Genomic DNA, 22779 nt, shown 5'->3' on the forward strand with positions numbered 1-22779 from the left:
CCTGGCTTCAGCCTGGCCCAGTGCTGGCTGACACAGGCACCTGAGGAATGAACCAGAGGATGGGAGCTCTTTCTCACTTTCTTTTACCACTCCGCCTTTCAAGCAAATACAAATAAATAAGCCTTTTAGAAAATGCATCACTACAGTTTCACCTCAAAAATAATTAACAGGAGCCAGCACTCTAGCACAGCAAGTTAAACCACCACTTGGAACACCATATTGGAGCACCAGTTCAATTCCAATGTTCTACTTCTTTCCGATTCAGCCCCCTGCTAATTGGAAGATGGCCTAAGTATTTAGGCACCTGTAACCAATGTGGGAGAGCCAGATGGAGCTCCAGGCTGTTGGCCCCAGCCTGGCCTGGTCCTGCTGATTTTGGCCACCTGGGGAGTGAACCAGAAGGCTGATCTCTCTTTGTCCCTCTTTCTCTGACATTCTGCCTTTTAAACAGTCTTCTTTAAAAAGAAGAGTACATGATAATATCATTTTAGCATCATCTGAAGATTTCAAAATATGAAAAGATGTCTTAGGCAATTGTCCCTGAAAACTAATACATACTTTGACCATTAAACAAAGTCTTGCGAAACCAATGGAAGCCATGTCATGCTACCTGAATGATGTATTCATCTCAGTTTCTGTACGACCTTCCTGTTTAAAGGGAAAATCCCTAAGCCTATGGTTGTATCATGAAAAGTAAAAAATTAAAAAAAAACAAAAAAACAAAAACACCTTACTGCTTAAAAGTATACTCTTGGGGCCAGCATGGTAGCTCAACAAGCTAATCCTCCACTTGTACGTGCCAGCATCGCACAAGGACAATGGTTTGTGTTACAGCTGCTCAACTTCCAATCCAGCTCTCTGCTTATGGCCTTGGAAAGCAGCAGAGGGATAGCTCAAGTCCTTGGGCCCCTACACTTATGTGCACAGAGGAAGAAGCTCCTGGCTCCCAGCATCAGATCAGTTCAGTTTTAGTCACTGGTGGCCATTTGGAGAGTTAAACAGTAGAAGGAAGATCTCCCTCACTGTGTAAAACCTGCCTTTCAAATAAAAACAAATAAATCTTTAAATTTAAAAGGAACCAAATGTTTACTTTCCACATCCTTCCATTTATCTTTGCATAGAAGAGAATCAACTTGGGCCCAGCATGGTGGCTTAGCAGCTAAAGCCTTCGCCTTGCATGCACTGCGATCCCATATGGGCACCGGTTCTAAGCCCAGCAACCCCACTTTCTATCCGGCTCCCTGCTTGTGGCCTGGGAAAGCATTCAGAACGGGCCAAAGCCTTGGGACCCTGCACCCACATGGGAGATCTGGAAGAAGCTCTGCCTCCTAGCTTCGGATAAGCTCAGTTCCAGCCGTGGCAGCCACTTGAGGAGTGAATCATTGGATGGAAATCTTCCTCTCTGTCTCTCGTCCTCTTTGTATATTTGCCTTTCCAATAAAAATAAATCTTAAAAAAAAAAAGAGAAGAGAATCAACTTAATGGTGAATATAATTGGACAGGAACAAAGCCCTTGGTCTGGCAGTTAAGCTGTGGGTTGGGCTGCTATCATACCCCACATGGCAGTGCCTGGGTTTGATCCTTGCTTCCAGCTCCTAATGATGCCAGCTTCCCGCCAACGCAGACTTTGGGAGGCAGTGGCTGAAGTAAATTAGGTTCCTGCCATCCAACTTCCCAGTTCTGCCCATTGTTAGTTGGGGAATAACCCGAAGGGTGGGAGTTTTTGTCTATGTCTCTGTCTCTCCACTTCACAAATAAATAAACAAATAAAAGTAAATGCTCTGAATTTGCTCGTTTATTAGGTCATGCGTATATCAAACCACATGCTCTAGAACAGTACAGGACTGTGGAAAACAAGGAGTTCTTCTATGTACCTCCATTCTCCGTATGACTCCTAGTCATGATTCCAAACTTTAAAAAATTCATTAAAATAATCGCAATCACTTCCCTTTCTGTTCTCCACTCCCTCCAGATTTCCTAATCTAGGTCCTTCTCAATATTCAGTTCTCTCTAAATATATATATATATAAATGGGATGGCACAATGACCACAGACTACTATTCTGCCCTGCAGCACTGGCATCCCATAAGGGTGCCAGTTCCTGTCCTGCCCGTTCCCTTCTGATTCAGTTCCCTGCTGATGGCTTGGGGGAGTGGCAGAAGATGGACCAAGTCCTTAGGACTCTACACCCACGTGGAAGACACAGAAGAACCTCCTGTTCCAAGCTTTCAAACCGTTGAACTCTGGCTCTTGCTGCCCTTTGGGAAGTAAACCAGCAAATGAAAAGATTGCTTTCTCTCCTCCCTATGTAAAATCTGCCTTTCAAATAAAAATATATAAATCTTTAAAAAACATAAAACTGACCAAGTCAAGGGAAGAAACTCAAACTTCACTTCTTAATTCTACTGTCCAGCATTGTATCTGACCAAACAAGTTAAATTTATTGAGCTAAAGAGTTCATCTATCATTTTAACAGATAATTCAGCATCTGTACCTCCACATGTCAGCAGAGTCTATGTTCATAATGAATACTTAATCAACATATTTCTTGCCAAGGAGGCAGGAAAGACACATTTGGCATCTACCTAAAACTAGCGTGCATTCAATCACCTCTACTGCCTGCACAGAACTGATTGTCCTGGGCCCAGCGCAGTAGCCTAGTGGCTAAAGTCCTCAGCTTGAACGCACCGGGATCCCATATGGGCACCGGTTGTAGTCCTGGCAGCTCCACTTCCCATCCAGCTCCCTGCCTGTGGCCTGGGAAAGCAGTCGAGGATGGCCCAAAGCTATGGGACCCTGCACCCACAAGGGAGACCTGGAAGAGCTCCTGTCTCCTGGCTTCGGATTGGTGCAGTATTGGCCGTTGCGGTCACTTGGGGAGTGAATCATTGGATGGAAGATATTCCTGTCTCTCCTCCTCTCTGTATATCTTTGTAATAAAAATTTTTTTAAATTAAAAAAAAAAGAACTGTCCTAAGAAGCAAACTCATAAATGACATTTCCTCCCAAATATATCTAAGACTGGTAATGTTATAGAAAAACTTGTATTCTCACTCCCAACTCTTCTAAAATTACTGTACGACCTAAAAAACTATTTTTTCAAGGCCAGGCGATAGTGCTGGTATGTTTCATTTTTTGTATATTGTTGCAAGGTACTCCTGTGCAGTGAGCATTGGAGCCTCATTAGTAAAGTAATATGAGGGTCATGGAGCTAGAGAGGCAGGCTTTGGTTTCCAACCTTTCAGGTCTGGATATCGGAGATGGGCTGAAGCAAAGATCCCAAAGCTTTGAAGGAAAGTGATCCTACTTCCAAAGTTGGCTTTCTTCCAGCAGAAAAGTACTGCAGTTGTAGTCTGCTTGGCATGCATTTTGGGATATCGTTATGCTTCCCCCGCCCCTTCCCTCAGAAGAAACTCTGTGGAGTATAACAGGAAACTCACTTTATGTTGAAATCTCTTTCTTTTTTTATAAGAAATAAGCAAACAAAAATCCACCCCAAACTTATAGTCATAAAGTTATAAAGATGGCACACACAATTTCACATAAAGAATAATTTTACCTAAGTGATACAAATTAAAAGTAAGTTAAATATTTTAGTGAAAAAAACAGTATGGACAAAATTAGTAGTTTACTATGAAATCAAGGGTCCTCACTGTAAATCAACCCTATGTCAGCCAAAGCTAGATATTATAAAAGGCAGCAAGAACCAATGCAGTATTGCAGTGAATCTGGTAGCCAACTAGGGGCACAATAAATGAGTAAATCATGCTTTAAATGAAACCACAGAAATGATTACATTTTCACCAGAAACATCCCTTCTTTCTATCCATATCATCAATGAAATGGGACCAATGTGTAGAAGTCCAAGCCAATCAATATGGATCAGGTATATCACTTATATCCTGTGACTAGGTTGGCATGAGTCAGACTCACACTCAAAGTCATCATATGAGCACAAATAAAAGCAGCATCGACAGCAATTACGTCAGGGCAAGGGCAGGGAAGAGGGTTTGCAACTGAACCTCTCACTTTAAATGGAAATTCTCTAAACTATGAACAGCAGGTAGCTTGCATGGTATAAAGCCAACTTTTCATTCTCCAGCACCTAAAAGTTATTATCTTTACATCAGATATACATAGCTTGCAACAAATCTGTAAATTGAGCACACATGCATTTTATTTAAATGCATAAAACTGCCAGTATATTTTTTTAAAACTACTGTCTCAAACCTACACCAAAAGTAGTTTCTCCAAAGAAACAAAGAAAACGGGCCAGATACGCATCTGCAAAGCCGCTCTACAATGAAAGGAAGCATCCACTGACCCAACTGGGAGATAGGATTTGACAACCTCCAATCCCAGTCTTCTGGCTTTTCTATTTAAATATTAGGTAATAAAGCCACAAAAAATTCTTATTAGTTCATTAAATTTTCAAAATCCCTCTAATACGTTCACTAACCAGGAAAAGCAATTAATAAATCATAATATGCAGTTATAAAAAAAATCTTTAGTCAAATTTATTCTGTGGCCTAAAGAAAAACGTCCTAGCAGATAAAGAGTATTTTACCTTAGGTTAAGATGTTTTCTGACACTACTGCGTGGAGCTAGGTGTGTGACTAAATCCCTCTTCACTCCTGCTGGTAAGCCAGGTTTTGATGTATCTTTCTATCAACAAGAACGCTGCGTCTGGGAAGTTGGGAGGGTTTTCCACGCCACACTGCCAGAAGTCACAGGGAATACCCGGATGCTCTGGTGTCAGTTTCCTCTTGCAGCCTCATGTCTCCACGCCCAGAGTCTGTCTTGGTGCCTTGTGCTCCAACTGAGTTCACAATGAACTCCTTCTGAGGGTTCTCAAAGCCTTTATTTCTCCTACATGGTTTTACCCATACAGTAGATTAGCCGTCTCTGAAAAACCAGGACCCTTGCCTGAGAATAAATGCTTCCTCATTATTCAGGTAACTTACTACAAAAGCTGCTTTTATAAATTTTTACAAATACAAAAATAAAATTTTCTTTCAAATTAGCTCTAAAGTCACCTTCTCATCTTTAATGAGCTGCTCAGAACTGCCATAGATTCTGCCTCGCTATTAATTTTTTAATGATTTGAATAATGACAGAATTCAAACTTCAATGGTAATTGTTTGATATTACTACCAGTAAGGATATACTAACAGTAATTGCTAGATTAAGGAGCAAGGCGATTTAACTAATAGTTAAATGTGAAGAGGTACTCTGGAAACTAGCTTATATAAATTTTAGTAGAGATAAAACAAAATATAAAATGATTAAAATGGAAAATGAGGAAACACTGAAAATGGTTTACATGGAGATTAAGAAACAGGGGGTTAGTTCATGCAGGCTCAGTAAGAACTAGCTACAAAACACAATAAAGGTGACACAGCACCATGTGTAGTACCATTCTAGACAACGAGGTAACACCCTACAAACACTCAACCCGGACTATTCAGAACGGAATATGATAGCAGCTCTGGGAGGCCCATCTTCTGAAGGTCAATGACAACGAGGAGGTTTCAGAAGATAGCACAGCTGAAGACCCTGGCATGGGCAGGAGGATCTCTAGTAACATCATGGAAGAATCTACTTCATATGGTTTCAAATGAATAACTGGAGGAAGTTACCAAAATGCAGAGTTAGTTTCAATTAAAAGAAATATAATTCTTCTAAGTATATATTATTCTAATTTTCATAATTTAAGAAAGCATCTTGCGAGACATAACACTGCTCACTGAAAGATCCAAGCAGAGACTTCAGGATCACATTCAAGATAATCTTGGGGAAGATTTTCTGGAGCAGGCAAGCAGCTTTACAAGACCCACCCATTCTTCTGTTTGTCAGCTGAAAGCCCTCTATGAGTCAACAGCCATTCTCCATCCTGACACATCGCTGCTCTCACAGAACTCAAGAGCCTAGCGCTGAGATATGCATATTAAACCAGCAAACACATTAACAGGATAGTTTTAAAAGATGAGAAAAGTATTGTGAAGAGCATCCGAGGGAAAGACTGAACAGATTTCAGCTGTACCTTAACCTCACAGCCAAAGAGAGACGGCCAGGGGGACTGAAGTTGGGTTATAAATGACAAGAAAGACAATAAGAAACCACTCGGCGTAGGATGATTCACACAAACAGTGAGCAAATGCAAAGTCTGAAGAAGGAACAGGCTGGGCAGCTGAAGACTGCATCATGACACAAACAGGAGGGAGACAGGCCATAGCAAGGAGACTGAAGTGCATTCAAACAGTCCTGAGGGACCACTGGAGTGTTTTAAGCAAAGCTACAGAGGAGACCCACATTTTCATAAGGCCACTTTCAGTGCGTAGGGAGAACAGCTTTTGAGTTAGGCAAAAGGCGGAAAAGAAAAACTGGTTAGGAGGCTACTGCAGTTGCCCAAGCTAAAGATGGTGTTACAGTCGGAACAGAGAGAATGGCAAATTTTGGTAGGTCCATAACAGTTACAGATCAAATGGATCTGAGCAATGGCAGCAAAAGCTTACAACAGGTAACATTCATAGAGTACATGCTTTGTTCTGGACATTCTATTGCAAATTTTAACACAAGAATTTATTTAACATCCACAACAATTTTATAAGACTAGGAGAGGCTATACAAAATTAAGAAACTGGGGCCGGCACAATGGCTCAAATCCATCAAATGAAGGCTAATCCTCCATCTGCTAATATGAACATCCCATAGGGTATCTGTTCCTGTCCCAGCTGCTCCAATCCACTCCAAGTCCATGGGATGCAGCACTTGCATGGAAGACCCAGAAGCAGCTCCTGGCTTTGGATCAGCTCAGTTCCTGCCATTGAGGCCATTTAGGGAGCAAACTAATGGTTGGAAGATCTTTCTCTCTCCTATCTATCCTTCCCTCTGCAAATCTGTCTTTCAAATAAAAATCAATAAATCTTTAAAAAGTATAAATTGAAGGCCTGGTGTGGTAGTCTAGTAGCTAAAATCCTCATCTTACATGCGCCAGGATCCCATATGGGCACCAATTTGTGTCCCAGCTGTCCTACTTCCCATCCAGCTCCTTTCTTGTGACCTGGGAAAGCAGTCGAGGACAACCCAAAGCCTTGGAACCCTGAACCCATGTGGGAAATGCAGAAGAAGCTCCTTACTCCTGGCTTCAGATTGGCTCAGCTCCAGCCATTTGCGAAGTGAACCAGCAAATGGAAGATCTTTCTCTCTGACTCTCCTACTCTCTAAAATCTGATTCTCCAATAAAAATAATAAAACTTTAGTAAATTTAGAAACTGAAGAACAAAGAGGTTGATAATTGTCAAGGGGATAACTATTTTTCCTATTAGGGCTTGGGGTAACATTGGTGATAAAATCAGTTAGGAAAATTTCTCTTCTTATGTTTATGCAGAAACAATCATCCTGAGGAATGCAGAAAAAAAATTTGCAAAAATGCAATATTGATCCATAATAAAAACTCATTGCAAACTAAGAAAAGAAAGGGACATCCTTAGCCTGATTTAAAAAATTAAAAAGGATCTACGAGAAACTGACAGCTCATGAGAAAAGAGCCAATGCTCCTCTTGAGATGGGAAACAAGACAAGGTGCCCCAAGCCCCTCCTCAACTGCACAGGAGCCTAACCAGTGCACAGGGCAAGAAAAAGAAATAAAGGCATACAGAAAAGAAAGGAATGAAACAGTCCACTCAAAGAGAACATGGCTATTTACATCTCAAAGCATCTAGAAAAAGGAAAGGGAGAGATCAAACTAATAAATGAATTTAGTGAGGCAGCAAGACATAAAGACATTTTAAAAAGTCATTTATAAATCAACATACAACTAGAAATTGAAATTGTACAACAGTACCACCTTCCACAACACCCCAAATCATCATTTCGTAAGCCTACCAAAATAGACCAACAGCTCCTGCAATGACAAAACAGCGACAGAAGAAATCAAAGACCTGCATAAATGGTACGATGTACAACTTCAAGAGTCACAATACTTCAGTTGTTAGCTTTTCCTAAAGTGCACATTTTGTAGAAACGGACAAGCTGATGTGAAAACTTCCATGGAAGGGCAATGCGACTAGAACAGTCTAAACAATTTTGAGAATGAAGAACAAAGTTGAAAGATTCATAATCTCATGTGAAGATTTACCATAAAACTACACAAATCAAGACAGTGTGGTGTTAGTAAAGGACCAGACAGACGAACAGAGCGGAGTTCAGACTCACTCACAGGGAAACCACTTCTCTGAAAGGTGTAAAAATAGTTCTGGATGAGATCTAGGAGAAAGAAGCTTGCTTTTTTTCCCTACTGCAATAAACCACAAACTGCAAATATCAGTTTCTTTGGCCTTAAGATTTTTCTTGGCAAAGGGAACAAATTACGTAGCAAATTTCAAAGTGGCAAAAATAAAAAGAAAATCCGCCATCAGAATCGTATAAAAGGCATGCGTTGCGCTTAAGCTTGGTACACTTCTGGATGACCACGAGGTACAGTTGGGAGGACGGCAGTCATTTCAAAAACCTAAGAACCCTGAGTAAGAAATTAAAGATCAGGCCCACCTGTCTGATGTGTTTACGTTGCAAATTTGCTACAAACAGGAAAAAAAAAAAAAACTGTTTTTTTTTTTTTTCTTCAAACTTCACAAAGAATGTTTAGTCTTCCACGAAGAAAAGCCAGGCTGTGGAGAAGAGGAGCCTGCCGTAGCATAAATGAGGAAGGCGGTAAAAGGGCAGGGGAACAGCTACTGAGAACATAAGATGAGCCGCACCTGCTGAGGCAGGCGTCCACCTTGCAGCACTTCACGTGCGTTTGATGGAGTGCTGGGGGATGCTGCCCCATACCCTCTCCAAGCCCCAACCCGCCCCAAATCCCAAGACGAACTCTGAAGGCTGTGGGTGACAAAGAAGGGTGTGGGGGACCATGAGGTAGAGCTTTCTAGAGTCTTGAAAAGCAACTACCTTCCCGGCCTTACAAGACTGCAAGAGAAAGGGGGCGTGGTGACGGAAAGCAATGACCCGATGGAGCAAGACACGATCGGAAGATGAGTTCACAGTGCGGCCGGTGGATGAAATTACAGGGACTGGGTGGGCGAGTTCACAAAGCTCGGAGTCAGGAATCGCAGGCAAATTAGTCACCCGGAAGGTCCAAGGGTGGGAAAACCCTGGAAACCCTGGAACTGGCGCTTGCAAGAGGCCAAAGGGACTAGGAAGACGGGGTGAACCTTCCCGAAACCGGGGAGCCGCGAGCATCCCCGGGCGCCAGGCGGCTGCGAGCCGGCCCTGAGAGGAGCGGACCCGCCCCAAGCAGGACGCGCGGCGCCCTCACCACATGAAATCCCGAAGTCCAGCAGGGGAGCCGACCAGAAGGCAGAATCGACTCCGGGGTCCCAAGCGACTCACCTGGTTGGTGACCTGAAACGAGAGAGGGAACGCCATTTAGACCCAAACTGCAGCCAGGCAGGCAGCCCGGCCCCCTCCGCCCGGCCGGCGGCCCCAGCCCAGACCCGAGCCGCGCCCACCTCCGGGTTGGCCTCCAGCGGCAGCCAGCGCTGACCCTCCATGACCACTCGGCCCGGCCCCTTTCCAGCTCTGACAGCCGCGGTCGGCACCGCCGCTTCCGCCCCCGCGCGCCTTGACCTGGGCGCGCCCAAGTCTCCAACATGCAGGGGGATGCTTCAGAGAGGAAAAGGAGTTTAACCATCTCCTGCCGCTTTACCATGCCCTGAAAGGCCACAGATAAAGTGCATGTATTTTAAAGAAAGACAGAGTCGAATAGGAAAACCAATCGGTACTGCTTCGCTATTCGAGACAGAACCAAATCCTGAATTGATGACATACTCCCCTCGCGCTTGGACTCTCCCTAGCCCGGCGGAGCGCTCGCGCTCTGCGCATGCGCTTCGTGCTGCTGTGGAACCGCGTGCTCGCCGGCGCCCTGCTCTTCTTGCACCGTCGCCTGGCGGCGCTAGGGGGCGCGCCCCGGAGCTCTGGCCGCGAAGCCCCGACCCCGTCCCACTGCCCCGCAGAAAAGAGCAAGGCCTGCGGGAGCCCCGGAGTCGCCGCTGTGCTGCAACTTTGTGAGGACACGGGGGATGGGTAGGCCTCGCCTGCTGTTGCACACCTCCGCTTTTCTATGTGTCTACTAGGCTCTGTTTCTGTCGAGTACCGCGTGTTAGGTGCTGGGGACACACAGTTGAAGAATCCACTGTGGAGGAGGCAGACAAGACAGTGGAGAATCACGGGAACGCAAAGTTTGCGTGTGGTAGTGATCGCGTAGTGTGTCTCGGGACTACATACAGAGATGGCAGCTAGAAGGGGAAGGGAATTTTCCAGAAGGTCTCCTGGGGAAAGGCTGGACCCTTAGGAGAGAGTGGACATCAGGCCAGGCAGAGAGTAGACAGAGAATGCCTTAAGGGAGGGAAACGGGGCTGTGGCACAACGAGGCAAGCTGCCACCCACAGCGCCAGCATCCCCGTGAGCCCCAGTGTGAGTCCTGACTGCTCTACTTGCCCGTCCAGCTCTCTGCCCCTGCACCATGTGGGAGACCGGGATAGAGTTGGCTCCGTACTGGCCCAGCCCTGGTTGCCTGGGCCATTTAGGGAGTGGGAAGCCACTGATGGGAGGTGTCTCTCTTGCAGTCTCTCCCTTGTTCGTAGTAACCCTTTCAAATACATAAGTAAATTTCTTTTTAAAAATACTAATAATGAAGAAGGGAAAGTATGTGTGACTGCAAAGCCTGCTGGAGTAAGCTATCTGGTTAGAGATAAGCAGGAACAACACTGTCAGGGTATCTCATCTTTTTCCAGAAAACAGCCAGGAAACACTGAATGATTTATTTTATTATTTCCACTAGTTCACTCCCCAATTGATCGCAATAACCGGAGTTTGGTGGATCCAAAGTCAGGAGCCAGGATCTTTTTCTGGATCTCCTTTATGGGTGCAGGACCCTAGAGAATTGAGCCTCTAACACTGCCTCCCCAGGCCATTAACAACAGGAAGTTGGATGGGAAGTGGAGCCGCTGGGACTTGAACTGGCACCCACTTGGGATGCTGATACTGTGGACGGCAGCTTAGCTTGCTATGCCACAGTGACACTGCTCACACTGAAGGATTATATGAAGGGATTTTGGTCTCTTCATCATTAACTATAAATTCCAGAAGGTCACAGCAATGCCTCCCCCTGACCCAACATTGTTTCCTGATACATGGTAGATGCTCAATAAATATTTAAAGAATGAATGGCATGGTGAAATAGGCAGAACCATCATTTGTGAGTCATGTGGAAAACCTGCCTGAGAGAAGTGCTGAGAATTAAGGCCGGCGCCTTGGTGGTGGAGAAGCAAACACAGAGGGAAGGGACTGGCCCTTTGATGAGCAGGAGTCCTCAGGCAAGGCTCTCAGACCTAGAGTAGGGTGCGTACAGTGCACGTCACAGCTCTGGATCCCCGAGGTGCATTGGAGGGTGAGAAAGACCATGGCTGTAGCCTGACCTTGGCTTTCCTGGGGTCCCTGCAGCTCCCCTGTTCCTATACTGGCTATGATTTTTGAGATCACATGCCTGCACTTTCTCATTATGTGTCTGATGGATGCCAGCTACACCTGCCCAATTCTTTGTGTAAATCCACACCTGTTCAGTTGCCAAGCTGATCAGCTTTAGTTGTATAATTGCTTGAGTGGTGTGTATCAGAGCCCAGGGGAGTGACAGTGGTTGCTTCTCACAGGACTTTCTGTCGGATAAGTCCCTGGCTCCAAGTCCCTAAGTGTGTGAAGTGTGAGTCTCCTGCTAGGCTTGCCTGACACTCCACACACCATCATTGGTATGTGATCGTCACTAGTACCATTCAATGTCTTGGAAACCTGGGATACAGTACTACCAATGTGGCTGGCATCCCAGCAGGGACTCTTTTGCTCAGGGACCCATACAGACTGGTACTGCTCCATGCCACCCAGTAAATGTGTGGGAACTGTTTTCCCAAGTGTAGTATTTGCCTCCTCTGAAAGGTGAAGAAGTTCCCCCAGTGCTCTGCTGTGTTCCTCTTAGGAATTTCAGAATGCAATAGTGTCTTCCAATTTGACGAGATTGCTTGACCTAACACACTTAAGACCTTTGGACCCATGAAAGCTTCACAAATAGATATATTGTCTTTGTATGGTTTAACTTCTACTCTCTGGCGTGGACTTGCCTACAATAGCATCAAGGACACGACTTCTCACATTTAAATGCATGAAAACACTTAAGTAATGTGAAATGCGGATTTTTAATTCAATAATCCTGAGGTGGAACCCAAAACTTGGCCCCAATTTTTCAATCTTCCCTTTAACCACATCTTTGACATGTAACTTTGAAGTGTTTTGCACTCAGAGCAAAGTTTTATATATTCTTATAATTTGTGTGGATTTTGCATTTTGAATTTGCTACTTGATAAAATCTGTAATTCAATCATTGCAACTTTATTGTGGTCATTGACGTGTGTGTGTGTGTGTGTGTGTATAGAATGGAAAGATTTTGAGTTCCCAGTTGAGTGTGAACAAGATGATGTTCTGTCTTTTTTGAGCTCTCATGTTGGAGACAAGTGTCAGTTTCCTGGTCTAATCATCACAGTGCTTTTTTTTCCTCATTTTTGTACTTACTTAATGCTGTCTAGTGTTCATGTATTCTATTGGCTATAGTTGACTGTTAGTGAGTCTAATACTCCTATATTATGACTCTAAACAGAAAAGCACCTAAAGAAAGATGATATATTGATCAACTGCTAAAAATACCACCAGAGGCTCAGAAAATCTGGCCTGAATTTCCTCTAGGAGCCACAATTTCTTGTTTGCTGGTTCAGTGTTTGTGACAATGTTACAGACCCTCAGCTTGAAGAGTATATATCCTATTCTGAACATGCAGACTCTTGTTACAGGGCAAGATTTTTTATCAAATGTCATTTGATGGTTTTGATTATTTCTCATTTCATTGGGAAAGCAGGCACACAGACTGAGAGACAGAGCTCCCAACTGCTGCTTCATAACCAAAATGCCCCTGACAGCCAGGACTCTGCCAGCTGGAGAGTCCAGGACTCCATCCAGGCCTTCCCATGAGTGGCAGGGATGGAAGTACTTGATGCCTTGCCGCCTGCCTCCCAGGTCATGCATTAGCAGATGGCCAGACTCTGAGGCAGACCTCGGACTCAAACCTGGGGACTTGGATAAGGGATGCAGGCACCCCAAGTGGTGGCTTTAATAGCAATGTCAGATGCCTCCTCCAATCTTATAGTTTTAAATCAAAGCAGTGCATGCCACATATTGTACCAGAGACCTACCACTTGTTTACCATAAATCCATGCACTTTAATTGCACTTTAATGATGACAGTATAATTTTGGTGATGTCAAAAAATACGGGTTATCATCATCCTGTGCTTGACTAAATGTGTGGTTCCTTTTTTTTTTTTTTTTTTTTTTTTTTTTTTTTAGCAAGTGGTGATTCACACATCTTTGTAAATTCAGTAGCTAAGTTTCTGACAGACGGATGTCTGGTGCCCTTACAAGAATGCATGCGCTTCAGAAAGTTTTCTCTCACCCTTATAATTTCCTTCTTCTCAGGGCTAGAGAGATTTTAACAACCTTATGCTGAAATAAGAAGCCCTTGTGCTTTGTTTGCTCAAGGCTTTTCACCTTCTTTTAGGATGATAAATCATTTAGTTGCTCTGCAGGCAAACATAAAATTTTGGTCATTTGTCCAATAATTCATACTTCCCTTACTAGGACAGCTGCTTCAATTCCATGTTATTTCCACACTCCGTAAACTTTACTTAAGGTTAATTAATTAATTAAGAAAGAGTTACAGAGATGAGCAAATAGCTGCAGCAGCCAGGACAGGGTGAGGCAAAACCAGGAGGCAAGAACTCCATCCTGGGTTCCCACATGTGTAGTTGGGCCCCAGGTACACTACCAGGGAGCTGGGTTAGAATTTGAGTAGCCAGATCTTAAGCTGACACTCCAATTGGTATGCTGGAGTCCGAAGTCTTTACCACAACACCAGTCCCACCCTGTAACTTTTTGTTATGCCAAATCACAGCTTAATCTTTTAAAAACAATTTGAAAGGTGATTAAGCATAGTAAGGATAGAGCCAACAGTACTCATCGCCAAATAGGAGTGTTGAAAAGCCATGACCAAGTTGGTACATGCATCTGCAAAAACAACTGAGTCATAACTCTGCCTGGATTAGTGTCACTGAGGAAGCCATCTGATGCAATTTTCAGAATAACTTCTGAGACATCGAATATGGGAAAGACTTACGTTGAAGAACTGATGGGGGCTGACTATGTAGTATAGTGGGTTAAGCTTTCTCCTGTAACACCAGCATACCTTATGGGAACCAGTTTAAGTTCCAGCTACTCTACTTATGACCCAGCTCCCTGCTAATGCCCTGGAAAGGCAGTGGAGGAAGACCCAAGTGCTGTGCCCCTGCACCCACATGGGAGGTATAGAAAAAATCCTGGCTTGTGGCTTCAGCCTGCCCACCCCACCCCCCAGCTGCACTGTGGCTATGGGAGGGATCAAACAGCGAGTGGAAGAGCTCATTCATTCTCTCTCCGTTTCTCTCACTCTCCCTCTCTCCCCACATCTCTGTAACTCTGACTTTAAAGATTTATTTTTATTATTTTTTCATTGGAAAGGCGGATATACAGAGAGGAGAGACAGAGAGGAAGATCTTCCGTCCGATGATTCACTCCCCAAGTGAGCGCAACGGGTCGATACTATGCCAATCCGAAGCCAGGAGCCTCTTCCGGGTCTCCCACGCAGGTGCAGGTTCCCAAAGCTTTGGGCCGTCCTTGACTGCTTTCCCAGGCCACACAGGCAGGGAGCTGGAAGGGAAGCGGGGCTGCTGGGATTAGAACTGGCGCCCATATGGGATCCCGGGCGTGCAAGGGGAGGACCTTTAACCACTTGCGCCACCGCGCCGGGCCCCTAACTCTGACTTTAAAATAGATAACTAAGTCTTTTAAAAGAATTGATGAAGTACAGTATTTGTGCCATACCATACTTAGTCTTGCCACCACAACTGTAATCAGCCAGGGAATCTTCTGGGTTCAGGCCTCACACAGCTGTCCTTGGGGATCAATCTGTCTACACATGTGTGACTTGCTCACCACAAACTACCTGGACAATGTGCTGTCTCAGATGTTTTCTGAAGCACACAGCCTTTCTGTCTTCCTTCTGTGGGTCTACACAGTGCATCATCTGCCCACAGCCTGTGTTGCTTTGCCAAACCACCATCCCTAAACACAACCTTTCTGCAGTACTCAAAAGCATGCCAAAGCCTTTAGAATGTGTCCTCATCTTTCCTCCGCATGAAATGATAGTTCTCCCCACTTGATTGGAAATCACGACTCCTATGATTAGCTGCATCTTCGTAAGTCAGGTCCTTAACTTACATGGGCCACAAGTTTTAAAGAAGACACTGTGGAAGGCCCCTTAAATTCAAAGGATGAAAACAATGTCAAGGAGTTTTGAAGCCAATCTGTGAGTTGGCCAACTGAAATGAAAAAGCAATGTGAGGTTTGTGGTAACTGGACCATGCTCCCCTTCCCCCAAATGCCCATAAAACTTTTAAAAATGATTCAGTTTCAGAGTTTCTTACATGATTTCATTAATTTTGTTTTAATGTGTGGGCAGGCCAAGCATTTATTTGTTTCTTTGTTTCACAGAGCAACAGAAAGTGCTCTGTCTTCTGTCAGTTCATCCTCCAGTGGCCGTAACAGCGATGGGCCGGGCCAGGCCACAGTGAGGAGACCAGAATTGCATCTGGGTCTCCCCAGATGACGAGCAGGAGCTCAAGCACTTGGGCCATTTCCACTGCTTTCCCAGGCTGATTAGCAGAAAGCTGGATGGCAGTGAAGCATCTAAGACTCAAAATGGCACTCCCGCAGAGGATGCCAACTCTTCAAGCAATGGCTTAACCTTCTGTGACACAACATTGCACCCAGGGCTAAGAATTTGACACCCCGGTTAAAGCTTAGAAACTTCTTTCATCCTCAAGTGAATAGTCATATTTATTTCCAGCTTTGCTTCTTTGATTATGCTATAGTTACCACCACCACCACCACTACACACATGCACACACACTCACTCACTCTCCCACTTATATTCTTTTTTTTTTTAAGGTTTATTTATTTTTTATTGGAAAGTCAGATATGCAGAGGAAGAGAAACAGAGAGAAAGATCTTCTATCCACTGATTCGCTCCCCAAGTGACCACAATAACCGAAGCTGAGCCGATCCGAAGCCAGGAACCTGAAGCTTCTTCTGGGTTTCCCACATGGATGCAGGGTCCCAAGGCTTTGGGTTGTCCTTGACTGCATTCCCAGGCCACAAGAAGGGAGCTGGATGGGAAGCAGGGCCACTGATATATGAACTGACGCCCATATGGGATCCTGGCATGTGCAAAGTGAGGACGTTAGCCGCTAGGCTATTGCGCTGGGCCCGTTCCATTCTTAAATGGTTTACAATATAAATAAAACACTAAATTAGCAGCAAGTAGCTAGGAAGGATTTCAGTAGGTACTCTGGAATTCCTCTGGAGTTCTGTGAAGTTACAGTGCTAACTACAAGTTAAAAACAGACTACTGAAAACAGACTATTGAAAGTGTTTTTTTTTTTTTTTTCTAGTAACATTCCTGAACTCTGGTGTCCTCATCTTTAACAAGGAGATAATGTTCACTGCAGATAAGCGACAGATGCTTGGAAAGCAGACCATCATGACAACAGTAGCTGCACTTGTTGTTTATTCAGCAATCACTGTGTCCAAGAACTTTGTCACATGCTTTACATCCATTATATCACTTATCCTTTATTAAATGTCTGGTAAGGCTGGCTAACTGATGGTACCCACAGGTGCATGCAAAGCCAGACCAAGAGCAGACTGATTGGGTTTTGCCACAGCATTGCTGGCAAGTTCTTGGACTTGGGGAAGATCCGGGATTGGGAGTAGGCTTCTTAGGGAAACTGAGCATGTCTATGATGGCTGCAACTCCCACTGGTGAACATGGGAACCAGGGCTGGGGACGAGACTGACTAGACAGGCTAAGGTAATACCCGCCAACATGAGTGTGGGCTGCATAATGGGGTTGGTTGGGCTGAGCTAGGCTTCAGTGCCCACTTATGTGTACAAGAGCTGAATGGGATGTGGGACAGACTGTACCAGTCTGCTGCACATACTGGCAAGCACAGGGCTGGGGACAAGCCTAGTGGGGTTGATTGGGGGTCACTCCAACTAGGCAGCAGTTACCACTGTAGCACATGAGGCACAAGTGTGTGATGCACAGGGTTGGGCTGGGCTGCAGCGTCCATTGATTTACACAAGAGATAGGGCTACAGACAGCACCAACACAGCAGTTACAACTACCAGTAAGTGTGTAGACTTTTGTGGGAAATAGACTAAACCAGACCCCGTACTGGCAGGCACACACCAGAGTTGGTTCTGGGGTCACTTCAGAAAAGGTTTCTTTGGGGATACCCTGAATCACTCAACTCAGAGCTCCCATTATGGGGAAAATAGCAGGAGCTGTAATCTGATTGTAGAACACATGTCAGAACTGGGCCTCATGCCCGACGCGATAGCGTAGCAGCTAAAGCCCTTGCCTTGAATGCGCCAGGATCCCATATGGGCACCAGTTCTGATCCTGGCAGCCCTACTTCCCATCCAGCTGCCTGCCTGTAGCCTGGGAATGCAATCGAGGAGTGGGAGACCCGGAGGACTGGCTTCGGATTGGCTCAGATTGGCTTCAGATTGGCTCAGCTCCAGGCGTTGCGGCCGCTTGGGGAGTGAACCATTGGACAGAAGATGTTCCTCTCTGTTTCTCCTCCTCCCTGTATATTTGCCTTTCCAATAAAAAAAGGGGGGGGGCCTCCTCATTAGCTCAGATGGAGCAGTGGATGGCATATAGCAGTCTATTGGAGCTTGCAGAAGACAGCTGGTACCATAGCAGAGGAAGGAAGGCAGAACAAATTGGTCAACTACCTTAGCCAAGGATTGACAACAAATTTATGGGTGAATGGAGATTCTAAGGTAGACTATGTCAGCCAGTGTACCTTGGAAAGATGTCCTCATCCTTGCAATGGCGAGATTGACAGCATTTCAGAACTATTGAAACCACTGGAGCAGAACCCTCGGAGCACGCTCCCCATCAGAGACCCTGGGATGACATTGGTTGGCCGCTCCCTAGGGACCGAGGCGGTTGAGAGGCTGAGTGCAGCTTCTCTCCTTATTTACCCCTTTTACTCAGATACAGGAAGAAGACAAAGAACGTTTTGAAAACAATTGTCGTACCCACTTTCCTGTAAACCTTGATTGACCCTTCCCATCCTAACAACAACTTAAACAATAATTTGGGGAGTAAACCAGCTGATTGAAGATCTCTCTCTCTTTTTCTCTCTCTCCCTCTGTGTGTGTGTGTGTGTGTGTCCTCTCCATCTCTGGCTTTTGAATAAATAAATAAATCTTTTAAAAAATATGTCATTTCTACATCAGTGCCTCACCCCCCATTCCAGCTTCCTAGATGATGGCTCTGCCATCGCTGTGGGAGACCAGGGTTCTCCTGGCTTTGGCCTGGTTCAGAACAGGCTCCCATGGGAATCTGAGGCGCGGATCAGCAGATGGGAGCTCGCTGCCTGCCTGTCTGTCTCTGCCTTTCACACAGAACAAAAACAAATAAAACCAAGGCAAAATTTGCCAAACTCACATGCTGAGTGCTGGAATAGTGATTTACATTGGGGTCTAGGTGACGCTAAGCCCCTCAGAACTTCATCATTGTCCTTCACTGTATTACTTTCCTGCTCTTGTTGTAACAAATGACCAAGTTAATAACTCCAAATCATACAAATCTGTGATCTTCTAGGCTCAAGGTCAGAATTCTGTTTTTTCCCCCCTGGACTAAAATTAAAGATGTTAATAGGACTGTGCTCCTTTTGGAAGCCATATGGAAAAATCTATTTTCTCCTCTAAACCAGCTTCTAGAGGTCACCTGAGTTCCATGGCATAGGGCCTCCTCCTATACTGAAGTCAGTAACGGCCGACAAATTCCATGTCCTGTGTTATCACTCTGACATGCTCGGTTGATCTTCTGGCTTCACCGTTAACTTTAAGGAGCCTTTCAGTAACACTAAGCTATCTTGGGTAACCAAGGAACGTGTCCATCTCTAAAGGTCAATAGACTTTAATTTTCCTTTGGCACGTACCAATGTGTTCATGGATTCTGGGGATTAGGACGTGGCATCTTTTCTTTTGGGGCATCACTATTCTGTCTCCTACATCTGCTAATTACACAGTTAGCATAGTACAATGTAAGTAAATACGCTTCAGGAATATGTATTGTTTTCACTTTCACAGCATCTTTTCATTCAGGTTTTGTTGTGTTATCCTTATCTCTTGCTCGCCTTAAAACTTATTTCTCTAATTGAAAGGTGAAGTTATATAGAGAGATGGAAAGACAAAGAAAAATTGTCTAGCACATCTACTGGCTTTCGCCCTAAAGAGCCAGCACAGCTGGAGTTGGGGGATACCAAAGCCAGGAACCCAGAACTGCATCTGAGTCTCTGCAGTGAGTAGTAGGACCTCATATAATTGGGACATCTTCTGGTAACTTCCCAGGCATATTAGCAGGAAATTGGATTGATCAGGACTCTTAATGGGTGTCCACATATGATGTCAGCATGGCAGATGGCAGCTTAGTTAACTGCTACAACATTGACCCTACGTCAGTCTCTTAAAGGGTATATCTTTTCACTCCTCTTGGTAATAATTAGCCTCAGAAGCACACAGCTCTAATCTTTATGAACAACACATGGAACTTGGGGAACAATGGTAATGTGTTAGCATAGTCTCCTGTTAGGTCAAAGAGAAGGGAGATGACTCAAACATGCCCATCAGGGTCCTTCTCTGAGCACTGAGCTACTTCTGGTGCTGTGGGTCACGTGCAGGAGTCTAGACCTCCAGAGATGTTGATGTCCGTATGTCTATGCATACCCACCCTTTACCTCCCTGCATATGGAAAAGTCAAAGCGAATGAGGCCAACAGAGAAGCAGAAAGCCTGACCACAACCAAGAAACTGAGATTGGGCATTTTGATTCCTCAGCTCTCACTAGTCTGTTGACCTCAAAGGTGACCATGACCCTGCACTCCAGAGGCGTTCCTGGGAAACAGTCGTTTGAACGATACTGCTTAAACTAGTTGGGGTTAGATTTCTATCAGACCCAATAAAACCCTGGGACACTTACAATGAAGCATTACTTGTCTCATGCCTGTCAACTGTGTTTCCTCAAGGACACTGTAACTCTTTTGAGATCAGAGTTCGTGTCCCAGTTCTATGGATGTCCTTCTAAGGTTAATTTAAATGAATTTTAATTTTATTGATTTGAAGGCAGAGAGAGAGAAAGAGATATATCTCCTATCTGCTACTTCATCCCCCAAATAGCCTCAGCACTGGGGCTGAGCCAGGATGAAATCAGGAGCCAGAAACACAATCTGGGTTTTCCAAGCAGATGGCAAGAATCCATAAACTTGGGCCATTCCCTGCTGCCTCGTGTGACGCGCATACACAGGAGGCTGGAATTGGGGGTGTAGCTAGAACTCAAACTCAGCCAGTATACTGAGAATCTGGTATCCCCAGCAGTGTCTTAACTGCTTCATCAGCTGCTTACCCCTTCAAAACTATTTTCTGATTTAGGCCTTATTTACATGTCATTTAAAATATATATAAATATAAGTTACACCCGTGCATTTTTTTTGGTTTCCACATTTTTCTTGACTCTCTTCATAAAAGATGTATTTCCTTTTAAAAAAATTTTTTACTTCTATTTATTATTATCATTTTATAATACAGTTCCATAGGCCCTGGGATTTCCCTTATCTCCTCCCCAATTCACTCCCCCATCACTGAGATCCCCTATATAGTTACTATAGTATAGTTTTTCATACACAGTCATATGTCCACCATTGCGGGCATGGACAATGGCAGAGAGTCCAGCAAAAAGATGTATTTTCTAGGTGTCGAGCTTGCATATGTTCTGATCTCTTGTAAGATGGAGGTCTTGGCTAACATCATACATTAGTGAGTTAAGCCACTTATGATGCCAGTATCCCAGAAAGGTGCTGGTTGGTGTCCATACTGCTTCACTTCCAATACAGCTCCCTGCTAGTGTCCTGGGAAAGAAGTAGAAGATGACTCCAGTTGTTGGGCCCCTGCATCCACGGAGGAGATCTGAATGAAGCTTCTGGCTGAATTCTGCCTTGGCTGTTGTGACCATCTGGGGAGGGAACCAGCATTGGAAGATTTCTCTCTGCCTTTCAAATAAACAAATAAATATATATATATATTTAATTAACTAGCGATACAGTGGTTTTGTCTTTTTGTTTGTTTGTTTTAATGAAGGTCTTTAAGATGAACCATTTGACCTACATGCTGCTGAAATAGCAGGGGCACCAGAACAAGCGCCCCACCCTCAGAGACGGTCTGACCTCCGCTGGCACTTAGATGGACCTTTGGAAAGGGTCACTTTTAAAAGAGAGCCTTAAAGAACTGCATGAAAATCAGAAACAGCAAGCATTCACTTTCTGCAGTCATTTGTCTTTCCCTCCTAGCTTATATCCCCGCATTCCATTCATCCAAGAGCAGTGTTCCCCAGCTGATTAAAGTGTTTACCCAGGTCCCATTATCCTGAGTCAGTGGTGTGTTTTTGTTTCCCAGCCTGCCTTCTGACTGCAATTCACTAACAGTCCTGTGGGAGGTGTTCTGGTGAGCAGTTTTCAAAATTCTCCTCTTTAGATGATGTAAGCAGAAACTCAGCCCCTTCTCTAGAGTCACTATGACTATGTGGGTTAAAGAGGGAGGTTACCGTGCCTTTATTATTATTATTACGCCTGATCTAATCATTTGATCCCTGAAACACAGAGAAGTTGTTCAGGAGTCAGAGATGGGGCACAAGAAGTTGCAGGAGAGGGGAACGTGTTAGTGGACATTAGCGGGAGCTCAAGTTGCGAAGGAGTTGACTGGTCACTGCTGGCGTTTGTCGAGTCTACTCTCCAAGAAATTTAAAAGCTCAGAGGAAACAGGAGCTGTCCAGATCTGAAGGATCCTCAAAGCCGATTTCTCCCGGAGAGAGTTTCGACTGCGGACTGTATGTAGTCCTGTTGTCATTTTACCCTTGCAGTTCTAGATCAGAGACTGGAGAGATGCAATCCCTCAGATCCCCCAAAAAAAGTTGGCAGGGAGGGAAAAAAAATCCCTCTGCAGAGTTGGGAAGACCCGATTAAAAAAAATAATAATAATAGGAGGTACTTTGCTACAGTCAAGGGCTGGATGCAATAGACACCAGGTCCCTACAAACACGGGCCAGTTAAGTAAATCCAAGAGACGAAGCCTCATCGTCTAGCTGCAGTTCGTACAGGCATCTCTCGCACAAGTGGAAAAAAAAAAAAAAACCCACGGGAACACCCGGGATCCCCGAGTGGGAGTCACACTGTCGGCACCTGCCACTCCTGCAGGCGCACCAGACTGCGCACGCTCCGACTGGACGAGCCCAACTCTGCAGCCTGTGCTGGGGGAGGCTAAGCGTCTGTTAAATAATCCTCCCCTTCTGAAGTCATCTTTCAAATATTCGGCTTTTTTTAGCCCTGGAAGTAACCATTTTGTTTCTCTTTATCTCCTTTTACCTTTGTGAATGAGATGAAAGATGAGCCAAACCTAGGCTTCTATCCTACTCCCCCCTCACATCCACGGCGTGTGCCGGTCCATAGGATTCATGGAGAG

The 22779-nt window shown here is 44.7% G+C and overlaps 1 protein-coding gene across 1 annotated transcript in view; it reads right to left on the minus strand.

Annotated features, from left to right (window-relative positions):
- Window positions 1-9621, minus strand: part of UCHL3 (ubiquitin C-terminal hydrolase L3) — a 54085-nt gene extending 44464 nt beyond the window's left edge. The window contains exons 1-2 of the mRNA XM_040991282.1: window positions 9510-9621; window positions 9391-9402 (exon numbers count right to left, since the gene is read on the minus strand). Coding sequence (XP_040847216.1) covers window positions 9391-9402; window positions 9510-9551 — 54 coding nt within the window. The 5' untranslated portion in view covers window positions 9552-9621. The remainder of the gene's footprint in view (window positions 1-9390; window positions 9403-9509) is intronic.
- Between the last annotated feature and the right edge of the window lie 13158 nt (window positions 9622-22779).

This window comes from Ochotona curzoniae, unplaced genomic scaffold (assembly GCF_017591425.1).
Source record: "Ochotona curzoniae isolate NIBS_2020 unplaced genomic scaffold, NIBS_Ocur_1.0 contig_64, whole genome shotgun sequence".
Taxonomy (NCBI): Eukaryota; Metazoa; Chordata; class Mammalia; order Lagomorpha; family Ochotonidae; genus Ochotona; species Ochotona curzoniae.